Source organism: Phalangium opilio, unplaced genomic scaffold (genome assembly GCF_054372755.1).
Source record: "Phalangium opilio isolate 3A_F unplaced genomic scaffold, DU_Popi_V2 ptg000391l_1, whole genome shotgun sequence".
In the NCBI taxonomy this organism is placed as follows: Eukaryota; Metazoa; Arthropoda; class Arachnida; order Opiliones; family Phalangiidae; genus Phalangium; species Phalangium opilio.
Window position 1 is genome coordinate 366,274 of NW_028324235.1, and position 14,726 is coordinate 380,999.

The 14,726-nt window shown below is 41.2% G+C and overlaps 2 protein-coding genes and 1 non-coding gene across 3 annotated transcripts; 2 read left to right on the forward strand and 1 right to left on the reverse strand.

Moving 5' to 3' along the window:
* Positions 1–979: 979 nt before the first annotated feature.
* On the forward strand, positions 980–6,122 carry LOC149594038 (uncharacterized). The gene is made up of 3 exons (XM_089861593.1): positions 980–2,532; positions 2,586–2,982; positions 5,937–6,122. Exons 1-3 carry the CDS (start codon positions 980–982, stop codon positions 6,120–6,122), a joined length of 2,136 nt encoding a protein of 711 aa, XP_089717719.1.
* On the reverse strand, positions 5,386–5,458 carry TRNAV-UAC (transfer RNA valine (anticodon UAC)). The gene has a single exon. It is a non-coding gene; the product is annotated as a tRNA-Val (tRNA).
* Positions 6,123–6,234: 112 nt separating the features above from the next.
* LOC149594040 (uncharacterized) lies at positions 6,235–8,526 on the forward strand. Its single transcript, XM_089861594.1, has 3 exons — positions 6,235–6,382; positions 6,424–7,675; positions 7,734–8,526. Exons 1-3 carry the CDS (start codon positions 6,235–6,237, stop codon positions 8,524–8,526), a joined length of 2,193 nt encoding a protein of 730 aa, XP_089717720.1.
* The last annotated feature ends 6,200 nt before the right edge of the window (positions 8,527–14,726 follow it).

Genomic DNA, 14,726 nt, shown 5'->3' on the forward strand with positions numbered 1-14,726 from the left:
AGTCCGCGTCATGGGCAAAGTATGCAGAGGCAGCCGTGATAGTCAACTTGGCATTCCCAGTGGCCAGGACTAGCTTCACGGCCGCCGTGTCCTGGGACGTGTACAGCGGTAGAGAGATACAACAGAGATCCTGTTAAATGATTTTTTGCGTTTGTATGATTTTTTGTAAAATAATGTAATAATAACTATATGTATCTAAATAAGTAACCAATGTAACCTCTAAACCTAATTAATTTAAATGTATTTCCGTAATTTTTTTCAAACTTTAAAGTGTAACTGCATTCAAAATTTGTATTCCCTTATCTATAAAGATCTTTTTTTACCTCTTTCAATACCAAGCAAAACGCCCCTCGGTACTTTCCCATCTTCTTGGAGGGTCCCATGGCTCATCGGTTAGTAGTGGAAAGTTTCTAAAAACACTTCGTGAAGCCTCTCTTCAGTCCTTTTCATGACCATATAAGGTAAAATTTTGGAGGCACAAGAAGCTACTGACCAATGAGAAATGGGCACCCCTTTTTTGAAAATATCTTGGAACTCTAGGAGAGAAATGCTCGTTTTAAAAGACGAGCAGTTGAAAGCTTTCGATAGCCCTGTAAACTTCGGGAAACCTCTCTCTCTCCTCCCGTCTAAGGGACCCATCACGGGATGGGCGAATTTATAGAACCTTTTTCGTAACTCGTTTGAACTTTAATTATCTTAATAAACTTAATATTTTTGTTTTTATTTAAACTCGAGTCGATGAATATTTCATAGTAAATTATACGCCCAATCGAACCACCGAAGTAGGTTTAATTTCTCGCGAAATTAGACCCAAACCTTTAGATCTTTTTCAGTCAGGATTTAAAGGCGATTCACCCTAGTTCTCCCATTTGAGCACCCTCGACACCAAACTTCCCATCACATTTTGGTGCCGAAACCCGGGATTAACGGTGATTTACGTGAAGTGACGAAATCGTGAACTACTCAACTTAAAGCAAAAATGTCGGTCAACCCCGAACTCACGCGCTTAAGGCGTAAACGCGGTCAAATACGCGCCGGAATCTCTCGAATAAGTTCTCGCGTCGAGGACGAACTAAGACCGGAAAACCTGGACCCTGATCTAGAGAAACTAGAAGATGCCGTACTGCAGTTGGCAGCTAAGGAACCTCAACTGGAGGACCTAAACAACCGAATCGAGGATCTGCTAGATGGTGACGAAACGGAAGCGGAACTCGACGAAGAGTACTCGCTCGTTACCAAATACGCCGAGGATATCCTTAAATGGAAAGGAGCCGCCGAAAGACGTATCAAGAAAATTAAGGAGCAATCACAACCTGCTGTGTTCGCGCCAGCCTTAAGAACAATCAGATCGGAATCCTCAACTATAGTGAACCCTGGTATCCGGGAATCTAACCTACCTGGATTTTTTAATGCTACAGAAGAGAACAATTCATTAACTGAAAATGAAAACGCGATACCTTTTCAACCTTGTGTTCGTCTACCGAAACTAGAAATAAGGAAATTCAACGGCGAAATCGAAAATTGGCAAGCTTTCTGGGGACAGTACAAAATTAGCGTCCACGATAACCCTCAAATTACCAAACAAGCTAAGTTTTCCTATTTAATGTCATATCTAGTAGATACTGCCTATGTATCAGTCTCTGGACAAGCCGTTACGGCCAGTAATTACGATGCAGCAATCGAATATTTAGTAGATCGCTTCGGCGACGAAGATGCAATTGCAGATACTCATTTAGATATATTGACAAGCTTAAAACCAGTTACTAAATCTAGCGATGTCAATGGTCCAAAAGATCTTTATGATACGTTAGAAATACAAATTCGTAGCCTGCAATCTTTAGGAGTAATTACTAGTCAGTACGGTGTTTTATTATGTCGTATTTTGCTTAAAAAATTACCTGTTGAATTAGTAGTAGATTTTAATCGCACGTTTGATCATAAAAAGTATAAAGTAGATGACCTATTGTCTTTTATACGCAAAGAAATTGTATGCCGAACTCGCGCCTATAACATAAGTCAATCTGAGCGTAAAAATCCTGAAAAAGCAAACCATGCTCATGAGCGCCACGATAGCAAAAACCACAAACCTATACGCCATCTACCATCGGCTTCCGCGTTAAACGTAGGAGCTGGTAACTCTAAAGATGGGTATGTCAAAACTTGTTTTTATTGCGACAACCCTTCCCACAAAACGTCGGAATGCAAAGCTTTGACTCTAAGCGAACGTAAAGCAATCGTCTACTCGAAACAAAGATGCTATATCTGTCTTAGAAAGCACTTAATAAAAAACTGCGATTCGCGTAACCGGAAGTGCCCGAAATGCGACAAAAGGCACCACGTCACCGTTTGTGACAATGAAGAAAATAGCTCAAATCGCGATCATAACAACCTCGATCAAGATAACGTAGTTAACACCTGTCAGATAGAAACTAACAACGACAAAAGGAGTATGGTCCTTCTACAGATGGCCCAAGCGCTGGATAAAAACCCTAATCAGGAAAAGTCTATAAAAATCCGCTGCCTACTTGACAAGTAACGGTCATAAAAGAAAGCGTATCCAGACGTCTTAACCTCCCTGTTCTTAGAGAAGAAGATTTTAATATTTACCCCCTCGAAGGAGCTACGCCTATTCGCACGAAGAGGAGAAAAGTTCGCGTAGAGCTTTTTAATATATCTAATCTTGTCAAACGAGTAACCATCGAAGCTCTAGAGTCACCGGAAATCAGCGGAGCCGTTTTTGCTAGTCCAAGCTCTGGAGTAGTCTCCGAAATGAATAAGAGAGGCCTCCAACTGGTTGATGCTGTAACAAACCAGGTAGGAGGAAATACCGCGTCGTCTGTCGATCTCTTAATCGGATCTGATGAGTACTGGGGTATAGTCTCCGCCAACTTCGAAAGACTTGGACCTAAGATCGTGGCCCAAGAAACAGTTTTCGGTTGGGTAATTAACGGCCCTGAAAAGGTGACTTCACACTCTTACGGCGTAAATTCCGTCACTCTGATGCTAGCAGGAGCGGAAGAAGAACAAAAAGAAGATTATATAAAAACGTCTTGGTTTGGACCAAGGCCGAAAAAACAAACGATATGTGTGAGGTTTATCAATTGACTGAAGTTTCAGATATTGAAATTTTTTCTAGTTATTTTTATACACTCAATCCTTAATCAATATTTAATTCAATCAACTGATTTTACTGTTAATCGACCTAGTCCCTCTAAATTAATTGAAAAAATTACATATCTACGCTTTTTCAAGAACAATTACATTTTCCGAAAACATTCTATCGTGAAATTAATTTATCATGTTGAGGATACAGTATTGAATATTTGAAATGTTCTACTGGATGTCTAAAACAAGCAAGCGAACTTTGGCATAACTCGAATGGAAAATGTAAATATTTGATCGTGGATGCCAAACAAGGGTGTTGCGCGAATTTATACATTTAATTTCGTATATCGAAATGCTACATTTCTATTGTCGCCTCTTTGATGGTAAAGTTGCACTGGAACTTCCTTTTCCGTACTTAAGAATTTCTTGGTCATAACTCAGTCTATGGTAATATTGGCTGAGTGTGTTGCGACGGCTCAGATGACCCATACACTGAAACCACTGGTGATTATAAAATGCCATATATTGGGAAAATAGAAGAAGGGAGGGGGTGTCGGAGTTAAATGTGACCTTCTTGGCATAACTAGTAATGAATGATTTGTTTAACCATATTATTTCCGCGGGAAATGAATATAACAAGTATTTCTGTTTATGTGATCTTTACCCTTTACCACACAGGATAAACTTTGTTGCTTTGTCTTAAAGGGATAGAATCGGCTTTATCTGAGTTGGTCACACTAACATTGATTTTCTATAAATTAACCACCCCTAAAAACATGGGGGTCAGTAGAAATCGCGAGAAAAATTTATTAATTAAAATAAACGTGAATAAAAATTGAAATTTTGAACGCCAGATTTAAAATAGGCCACCATTTTCAACCCATTACCTACGTAGGTAAAGTTCGGCCTCTGATTGGTTGGTAGTAGTTGGAATGAAAACTGTCGTTTAAGGAGTAAAAAGTAGTAGGAACGAGAATCTAGGTCAGCTTGCCTGGTGAATCGTCGTCTGCTTATATGCTTAAGAATGTCAGACGAGAAAGTATTTCTGATCATTCCGGTCCTGAATCTGAGGATGAAAGTTCGAACTCTGATTCTTTGGATTCAGAAAATTCGGAACAATTTATAATAAACGAATCTGAGGGTAGTTCTTCTGAAGTAGAAGAATTTGGTGTGCAGCCATACCAATTCCCGTCAATCTGTATCATACTGCGCTCACAGAATGAATCCCCCTACCAGTAGAAAAACACTACGGAGAAATTGGTAGAGACGAACTAGTAACGTTTTTCGGTGGTTCGGCTCTGTGTCACCAGGTGCCCTCATGATCGCAAAACAAGAGCATTTTGGATCTTTTAATCGTAATTTAAAAATCATTAATTAAACTAAAACATAAAAACATATATATTTTCAGAATCCTTATTTGTCTATTTATCGAAATAAATTAACCTTATAGGGATTTATTGCAATGAAATTAAAAGAAAGTATCCCTTTAAGTAGACGACATTCACTCTAAACGACAGTCTTATCAACACCTTAAAACAGATTTAAACTTCTTTTGGTGCAAACTTGAAAATTTGTCAAGCCAGCAACAATTAAAACTATGTCGGTCAAGATGCTCACAAGTTAGTGAGTATCGACACGAAATCCCTTCAAAATAATTAATTTCATGATAAAATGTTTTCGGAAAATGTAATTGTTCTTGAAAAAGCGTAGATATGTAATTTTTTCAATTAATTTAGAGTAACTAGGTCGATTAACAGTAAAATCAGTTGATTGAATTAAATATTGATTAAGGATTGAGTGTATAAAAATAAATAGAAAAAATTTCAATATCTGAAACTTCAGTCAATTGATAAACCTCACACATATCGTTTGTTTTTTCGGCCTTGGTCCAAACCAAGACGTTTTTATATAATATCTGTCGCTTCAGTCTTAATGTAATTAAATTTTGAGTAATTATGTTTTCTTTACCGCTTATTATTATGTCCAATTACGATGGTCAAAACATGTATCTAGCAGGGCCCAAACGTTGCACCTTCCGCGTGTTAGGCGGACGAGATAACCACTACACTACACATACCTGGTAATACTGAGATTCCTAAGAGATCTAGCTTATTATTATGTCCAATCACGATGGTCAAAACATGTATCTACCAGGGCTCGAACCCGGGACCTTCCGCGTGTAAAGCGGACGTGATAACCACTACACAATGAATACTTGGTTATTCTGAGTTTTCGAAGAGATCTAGCTTATTATTGTGTCCAATAACGATAGTCAAGTCATGTATCTACCAGGGCTCGAACCTGGGACCTTCCGAGTGTAAAGCGGACGTGATAACCACTACACCATAGATACTTGGTTATTTTGAGTTTTCGAAGAGCTCTAGCATTATTATTATGTCTAATCACGATGGTCGAAACAAGTACTTCTGTAATTAACTAAAATTAACATACTTAGACTTAATTGTTTCTGATTAGACTAGCCGATCGCACACCCTGAATACTTAATTGTTAAATTAAGAGTATTCCGAAAAGTAACTTCGCTCTAGTTTTTCAGTTAGAGGTGGTTAAATATCACGAAAAACCCCATGTTAATCTCCATAGGAAAATTGGTAAAAGCATGTGAATTTTGATTTAACGTTACAAAAGAGTATCAAGTCATATCTACAAGGGCCTACCGGCCCTGTAGAATAACCTATTATCTGAACAAGCCAGAGCGTTCTGGGAACTCGATTCCATTGGAATTTTGGATTCCAACTCTGACTCAGCTGCCCAAAGCGACGTGTTGGCACTCTTAAAGAACACTATTAAATTTAAGGATGAGCGATACGAAGTTTCCTTTCCCTGGAAGCCAAACAAGGACCAGTTGGACAGCAACCTTGCAGGTGCAACTAAAAGAACCAAGTCCCTACTTGAGAAGCTTAAAAAAGGAACCTATTCGTTTCCTGGAATATAACGAGATCATGAAAGAGCAATTAAAGTCTGGAATCATCGAAAGGGTCAAAATCGATGCTGCTTGAAGAACCATCTACTATCTTCCACACAGAGACGTATTTCGTGCTTCTAGCGAAACTACTAAACGTCGTATAGTCCATGACGGATCAGCCCACGCGTCGAACTCTCCGTCCTTAAATGACTGCCTGGAGTCTGGACCGAATCTCAACCCTGAGATCTATGACGTTCTTATCCGATTTAGAGAAGGAAGAATTGCGTACACCGCTGACATTGCTAAAGCCTTTCTACAAATCTCTATCTCCGAAGAAGATAGAGATGCTGTCCGGTTCCTCTGGATAGACGTAAATGAGCTAAACTCACCCTAAGAAACTTACCGCATTGCACGCGTTCCATTTGGAATTACAAGTAGCCCTTTCTTATTGGCCGGTACTGTCCGACACCATGTTGCTCAATACAAAGAAAAGGAACTCGAAGTCTGCAAGATTTTAGACAAAAGCTTATTTGTCGATGACTTAGTCCACAGCGATAACAGCGTAGAAACCGCCTATGAAAACTCTAAGAAGGCAACGGAAATCTTGAAAAATGCCTCATTGGATCTTCGAAAATTCAAGACAAATTCTTCTGAACTAAGAGACTTGTGGGGAAGTGACTTTCCAGAATTAGGAATCCAGCAGTCTCAAAGCTTAACGTCAAGCGCAATAACTCAAAAGGTTCTAGGTCTGTCATGGGATACCCAAAAAGACGCACTAATTTTCGTCATGGATGCCTTATTAGAATTTCTGATTTCTAAGGACGACACAAAGAAATGCGTTCTGAGCGCAGTCGCAAGAATCTACGATCTACTTGGAATGTTAGCTCCATTCACAGTACGAGCTAAGATGCTTTTTCAAGTACTATGGCAAAGAGGATTGGACTGGAATGAGAAACTTCCCAACGATCTCGCAATTACTTTCAATAACTGGTGCGCTGAACTCACGGATCTCCGTAAAATTAGTATTCAACGTTCCTACTACGCTGAAGCTCTAGATAGCAAGATAGTACGCATCCAGTTACACATATTTGTTGACGCAAGCGAGAAAGTTTACGCCACGGCTGCGTACTTACGTTTCGAAACTGAAGATGGAATTATAAGAACCTCTCTTGTATCCTCGAAAAGTAGGGTCGCTCCATTGAAAAAACTCTCTCTTCCCAGACTGGAGCTAATGGGAGCCGTAATTGGGGCAAGACTTGCAAAGCATCTACTTGAAACGCTTTCTGTCAAACCTTCTGCTGTCCGTATGTGGACAGACTCAACCATTGCACTCCACTGGATTAAGAGCTCGGTAACCCAGTGGAAACCGTTTGTGTCCAACCGTGTCAGGGACATACAAACCCTGACAAATCCTGAGCCCTGGAATCACTGTAAGAGCAAGGATAATCCAGCCGACTTGCCAACCAGAGGTCGAGCCGTTTCCGATTTGGCTAGCAACGAGCTATGGTGGAAAGGGCCAGAATGGCTCAGCTTAAACGAAGAATTTCACCCCAAGAAGATTACGACTAGAAAAGTATTGGATAACCAAGCTCAAAAAGAACTCTTTCAAAGCCGTTTCGCAAGCTGTTTGCGTCATAGAGCCAACGAGTGAACCTCCATTAGACTTAAAGAGATTCAGAAACCAATATCTAGTATCTGTCTACAGAATAACCGCTTATCTATTTCGGTTTATTGACAATTGCCGAAAGCCTAAATTAGAAAGAAAAACTGAAGAGATTTCAGCAGAAGAAATTTTTCGCGCCGAGAAATTCTGGATCAAAAGAACTCAATCTGATAGCTACCCTGAAGAAGTAGCTAGCCTGGAAAATGATCAAGAAGTTTCCAAGAAGTCGAAACTTATCTCGCTTCAGCCTTTTCTGAAGGATGGCTTACTATGTGTAGGCGGACGCATCACGTCAACTTATTTCTCGTACAGAGAACGCCACCCTTGGATCTTAGCGCCACAACATCCGCTCTCAGAACTAATCGCGTACAATCAACATGAACGGTTGATGCATTCAGGAGTAAATGACACACTTGTCGAAGTAAGGGAACAATTCTGGATCCCTAGCGGACGCCAACTAATAAAACGCGTCATTGACCACTGTTACCACTGCAAATGGGCACGTGCCCGTAGAACAACCGCGGAAATGGCACCCTTACCTCCATTTCGAACCACTCCAACACCTCCCTTTGAAAGTTGTGGACTGGACTTCGCTGGTCCTCTATACGATCAAAACGGACAAAAGTGCTATATAGCCTTGTTCACCTGCGCCGTTACTAGGGCCATTCACTTGGAGCTTGTACCAGACATGTCAACCGACGCTTTTCTGCTCGCTTTTCGCCGATTTATTGCTAGACGTGGAATAGTAAAAGCCATATACTCGGATAATGCCAAGTCATTCAAACGAGCCGACGCCGACCTCAAAGCTTTATTGAAAACGTCAGAAGCCCTGTAGTTCGCAAGCACTTCGGCGAGCTCAAAATTTCATGGCATTATATAGTCGAAAGAGCGGCCTGGTGGGGAGGCTTTTGGGAGCGGCTGGTCCGTTCCGTTAAGACTTGTCTACGAAGCGTCATGGGACAAGCCCGTCTGTCCACAGACGAGATAAATACTATTCTCGCTGAATCCGAAGCCGTGATCAACTCGAGGCCAGTAACCTACATTTACCAAGACGCTGGAGAGCCAGCACCCTTGACGCCCACTCACTTCTTGGTAGGTGGTCGCCTCACAGCTCTACCATCGAGGACATTCCCTGAAAATGATCCCTCCATACCCACCACTCGCAAACAATTGACCAAACGCTTCAAGTTGCGACAAAGACTAATGGATAATTTTTGGTCTCGTTGGAAGAAGGACTACCTTCTTGAACTCCGCTCAGCCCACCACAGGGTAGCTAACGACCCAACCAAAGAACTGAAAGAAGGTGACGTGGTACTCATCGAAGGGCCAAAACAGCCTCGTCTGTGTTGGAAAATGGCAGTGGTAGAGGAAGCCTATCGTGGTCGCGACGGCATAGTTAGGTCTTGTCTTCTTAGATTATCGGATGGTACTAAACTTAAACGACCAGTCCCCCTTCTATTCAATCTAGAACTTAACTAAAACTCTTGAACCATTATGGTTCAAGGGGGGGAGCTTTGTGTTAAATGATTTTTTGCGTTTGTATGATTTTTTGTAAAATAATGTAATAATAACTATATGTATCTAAATAAGTAACCAATGTAATAATAACTATATGTATCTAAATAAGTAACCAATGTAATAATAACTATATGTATCTAAATAAGTAACCAATGTAATAATAACTATATGTATCTAAATAAGTAACCAATGTAACCTCTAAACCTAATTAATTTAAATGTATTTCTGTAATTTTTTTCAAACTTTAAAGTGTAACTTCATTCAAAATTTGTATTCCCTTATCTATAAAGATCTTTTTTTTACCTCTTTCAATACCAAGCAAAACGCCCCTCGGTACTTTCCCATCTTCTTGGAGGGTCCCATGGCTCATCGGTTAGTAGTGGAAAGTTTCTAAAAACACTTCGTGAAGCCTCTCTTTAGTCCTTTTCATGACCATATAAGGTAAAATTTTGGAGGCACAAGAAGCTACTGACCAATGAGAAATGGGCACCCCTTTTTTGAAAATATCTTGGAACTCTAGGAGAGAAATGCTCGTTTTAAAAGACGAGCAGTTGAAAACTTTCGCTAGCCCTGTAAACTTCGGGAAACCACTCTCTCTCCTCCCGTCTAAGGGACCCATCACGGGATGGGCGAATTTATAGAACCTTTTTTGTAACTCGTTTGAACTTTAATTATCTTAATAAACTTGACATTTTTGTTTTTATTTAAACTCGAGTCCATGAACATTTCATAGTAAATTATACGCCCAATCGAACCACCGAAGTAGGTTTAATTTCTCGCGAAATTAGACCCAAACCTTTAGATCTTTTTCAGTCGGGATTTAAAGGCGATTCACCCTAGTTCTCCCATTTGAGCACCCTCGACACCAAACTTCCCATCACAGATCCCTCCGAGCCAGAATACACGCCCTAGGTCTAGCAGCAGTATGGTCATAAAATAGTGACCCCGCCGCGTCAAGACCGAGGATTTTGCCATGGCAAATCCACGGTTCTTGTATGAGGGCCAGATGAAGACCCTCTATAGCAAACCTCCTGCAGAGTACCGCAGAGGCCGCCTTACTATGGTGCAGATTGATTTGAATTGCACGTAGCGTCCACATGGTCCTTAAGAGAGGGGTTCAGAAGGGACCTAGCTACACCTCATCGGTCCCGAGAGAGCTTGTGGCACCTCCCCCCCGACAGGCAAGCTCCCAATCCCAAGATCCTCCCCCTCATCAGGACCACTAGAACGCACATCGGCTGGATCCCGAAGGGTCCCATCCGATTCTTCCAGTAGGGTGGACTCATCCATGGAAGAACAAGCTCCCGAATGAGCCACCCCCTCTCCCTCTGTGAGTAGAGCGACACCAGCGAGCTCCACAGCGAGATCCCCCATCTCGCTAGTCCCACCCCCTGCCGTAGACTCGGCTGCAGTGGTTTTGGTGGTTTCCGTGTTCTGAAGGAGTTTGAAGGAACCCTTGTCCACTCCAGTAAAGCCCACGAAACCAGCATTCTTAATGGCTTCCAGTGAGGAGCCATCAATGAGAAGTACCCAGTACCGTACGGCCCTGTCCACGTACGTCCGAATGCATTTCCAACGTTCAGTGGCAAAACCTGCATTAAGGGCCTTTAGGCGCCGAAACAGCACCGCCGGCTCTTTGGTAATCTGGTCCTTGGTGCAAAACATTACCTTAGGCTAAGGGAGTTCGCTAGCTCTCATTACTGAGAGCACCACATCCCCCACCACCGAGTAGGCGAAGATTTCCTTCAACCATTCCCAAGTGAAATAATCCTCACAGGAGTATACCAGGGCCCCGGCCGTGAGGCTAAAATTCGCAAGGCGCGGTAGACGGCTCCCCGAAGGTATCCCATCTAGCGCCCCTAGAATCGCCTTCTGGATTGGGCCCACGTCTTCCTGCGTGATGACCGCCTACGGATAGCCTTTTTTAACAATGGCCATCTTTTCTGCGCTGGCGGCGTCACTATAGGACTTAGCCTTTTTTGCCGCCGCCTGCGAGGTGCTGGGCGAGGGAGTCGAGTCCTCCGTTCTAGGCCTCTTCAATTGGGTGCCACGTGCCACCGCACCCCCAGCGGGGGTGGAGGCCGTTTCAGACCCCGATTTGGCCTTTTCCCGAGCAATCTGTCGTTTACGGCGACGACGCTCGGTACGTTTCGAAGCCTTACCAGTCACACGCACCGATAAATCGTCACGAGTATCGCTGGATACAGGCCCTAGCGTAGTGGTATCAGTGTGGGTTCTGCTCTGAGCAGACCCCTGCACCGTAGGTGTTGTAGTTTTAGAGTATTTTTTTAATGTGTTATCCATGAGAATCCCACGAGTAAGGGGGCAAGTAAACGGTCACCACCCGGTAGTCCCCCACCCGGGTGGAAGGCTAGATACAACGGGGTGTCGCCTGGTGCCCCGAGGGGATCGTTAGCGATACCGTAGTTTTACTTCCCCAGTACCATGCAGCCCTCGGCACGATGCCTCAACACCTTGGCTTGAGAAGGACGCGTATCCGCTTAGCCCACACAACGTAGTGGTTACCAGCTCTCACCACCGAGAAGGTGTGATACTTCGCATTGATGAGGACCCAAGCTAGCGTGTGTAAAGTTAAGAACGCGAGCGGGAAGCCAAAGCAAGGGGGGAAAGAGAAAACACTCCATCTAGCTTGCGTCCCCAACTTCGAGAGATAATTTATTTTGTTTTAATATTTTTCCTTTTATATTTAGAAAAATGCCGTCCTTTTAAGATATAATGTTAGGCTACCTGAAATTATTACTTAACTTCCAGTGGCACTAACTCAGTACTTATAAAAAATTTATAATGCAAATTGTTTAAGTAAAATCTAGTCGATTGCGAAAAACAGAACACAGTTACTGAAAAAGCTATAACTTACTTACATATAAATTAGAAACTATCACGCATTTTGAAAACAGTTGGCGAAATTTCTCGCAATTATCCATAACATTGGCAACGTCATATTTCTATTTTCAGGTGAGTACAAATATAGAGAAACACTGAGAGAAATATGCAATTGCGTTACTAGGCCTATATATTCAAAAATATAGTCAACACTCTCCGCCCCTAACTTTAATGGCAAAAATAATTGTGTTTGTGAGAAACAAAATAAGCACGGCGTTCTAAAACCACCAAACACGCTTAAGCCTTTAATGTCGAAGGTTATTTTCTAACGCCTTACCAAAATTTCTCATAATTATATCAAACCAAGCGATCAACATAATTGACATTGTGAGCACTTTGCTGAAAATATAATTTTCCAAACCCCAAGTTGCCCCAAGAAATCACAAGGAAAAGGAGATATGCGATACACCCAGGGATGTGAGGCGTGTCTAAATAGAGTGAGTGAGATGTAGCTATAGGTCAGGTGGAGAACGAGGACTATAGCTCAGGGAGAATCCTGAATGGTGGGTTAGAAATGTCGCCCATGCGCAGAGAGAAAAAATAAGAAAAGTAGGGGTGGGGGGGGTTTTGTAGGACATTTTTTCTCTGCTGATTTGGCGCCCGAACGCAATGCCTGGTAGAAGGTAACAGATGAGAGTCCATAATACATATGTATTTATACATATACACGGTGTGAGCACGTAATTCAGTAGGCTGTGATTTACATTACACATTTTCGTATAACCAGGGTCTCCGTCTAGAGGATTAGTGCCATTTAATCTTTATTGAATCTGGCTTTACAAGATGAAAATCGAAAATTGCAAATATTTCATGTGTGATTATTTACGTATTATGTTCTTGAAACACATTCTACTGACGTGAAAAAGTGTCACATATGTTAGCGTAATAAATAGAATATAGTGGTCAAGGCTTCGCAAATGGCGACAACTATTGCAATCGAAATGCCGCTTAAGTAGACGATGAAGGCCCGTAACAGAAAGACCACTGACAAGGGTGAAAAATCTTCTATCTGCGATGACTTAGGCAGCATATAGGCTGCAGTTTTCACAGAGTATATCGCAAACACCTATACAAATACGAGGCGTTAACTGCTGTCATAAATGATAACAACTCAATATTTGGGGTTTATAGTATCTTACAAGTAGTCAAGTTTGTTAAGAATGCTTCTTGGCAGCCTCTTGTTGAAAATGTAGTGTACAGCAATTGCTTCGTAATTGGTTTTCCCGATGTAATACTTATTATTATATTTTTTGAGTTTATGTCGCAATAAATACAGAAAGAATGGTGAACTGTCCCTCTCGTAAAAAATGCACCTGCTCCACTGAAAAACAAGTCTTGGTGGAAAACATTTAAACCCCTAAATCTTTTCAAGTATCGACCATCCGATTGGATACGCTTCTGAAGACGAGAATACTCCGGATTTTTAAATTTCTGTAAAAATAATTTTCACAAACATTACCAACGTTATTTCTATTTTTGAATGGAACCTAGATCTACGTATACACAAAGTTTGAGCGTCTTAGTTTTTTTACTTGGGTCAACAGTATCCGATTATAAACTTAAACATTTAACGGAAAATGACTACCCCAGTTAATTATCAAGTGGTTTACTATCGGTAATTGATATTTTAAAAATCAAATTAGCCCAAATTTTGAGTGCATCACTATTACAGTTGCAAATTGGTTATTGGCAGTTATTTCTGCCATTGTATTATTCCTTTTATTATTATAAAATAAAATTTTGAAGTCGTCAACATTATTTTTGTTAATCGAGGCTGTCCTAGGACATCATAGATACTGTTGATTTTTTGAGCCTTGGATATTAATAGCTCGCCGCTCAATAATCCCGAATAACATTTGAAGAAAAACATTGCGCCAAGTAACCAGCCCAACAATATAATTCTCGCCGCAGTTCCATCACCGACATCATCAGAATCTGAATCGGAATTAGAAAACTTGTTTACACTGGGACAAGAACGAAAGTGCTAAAACGTTTTCCAATCTGGAAATCCTTGCGCGCAACTTAAACAAATGCAAATGAACTTAACAGTTTTCGAGGAGACCCGAGACGTATTTCCAAACATTATCATAGATGAGGCGGCGTAGAGAATTCATCTTAGTTGATTTGATATATTTGAGAAATGACGTTGCTAGCGCTATTAAGATCAAACAGGAAATCATCGTCAACCATATTTTTCCGTTGAAGCCTTTTACCGCCAGACGACTTTCAGCCTGATTTCCTTTATCTTTGACACACGTTAACATAAAAAAGGACACTGTTTGCATTGCTGGTGACAAGTGATAATGCTTCAAAAGTGAAATTTGTGGAAAAAAGGTTAACGTAACAGCGTCTGTAATCTATTCAAAGAAAATTATATATTTTAACTCGTGTTGAACAAAAATCTGCTAGATGAAGTATTCATACCCTAAGTATTATTGCGGACTGCCATGTATCGAACTCATCTGTAAAAGTTATTATGTTATATTTAATCATGTCGTTCCGTGCCTTGTCAATGCCCACTAATTTCAACCTGCGTATTGGGAGAAATCGATATTCATTACGATTTTCAGGGAATCGTCTTTCCCGCGAAGCTTATGTTTGTCATTTTGAAGA

Bases quoted from the DNA above. Each gene is read 5' to 3' on its own strand.
- LOC149594038 (XM_089861593.1), top strand. From the start codon at position 980: ATGTCGGTCAACCCCGAACTCACGCGCTTAAGGCGTAAACGCGGTCAA. The intron at 2,533-2,585 runs GTAACGGTCATA...CCCTGTTCTTAG, and splicing joins ATCCGCTGCCTACTTGACAA to AGAAGAAGATTTTAATATTT. The intron at 2,983-5,936 runs GTAAATTCCGTC...AGCGATACGAAG, and splicing joins TGACTTCACACTCTTACGGC to TTTCCTTTCCCTGGAAGCCA.
- LOC149594040 (XM_089861594.1), top strand. From the start codon at position 6,235: ATGACTGCCTGGAGTCTGGACCGAATCTCAACCCTGAGATCTATGACG. The intron at 6,383-6,423 runs GTTCCTCTGGAT...ACTCACCCTAAG, and splicing joins GAAGATAGAGATGCTGTCCG to AAACTTACCGCATTGCACGC. The intron at 7,676-7,733 runs GTGAACCTCCAT...ATCTGTCTACAG, and splicing joins TTGCGTCATAGAGCCAACGA to AATAACCGCTTATCTATTTC.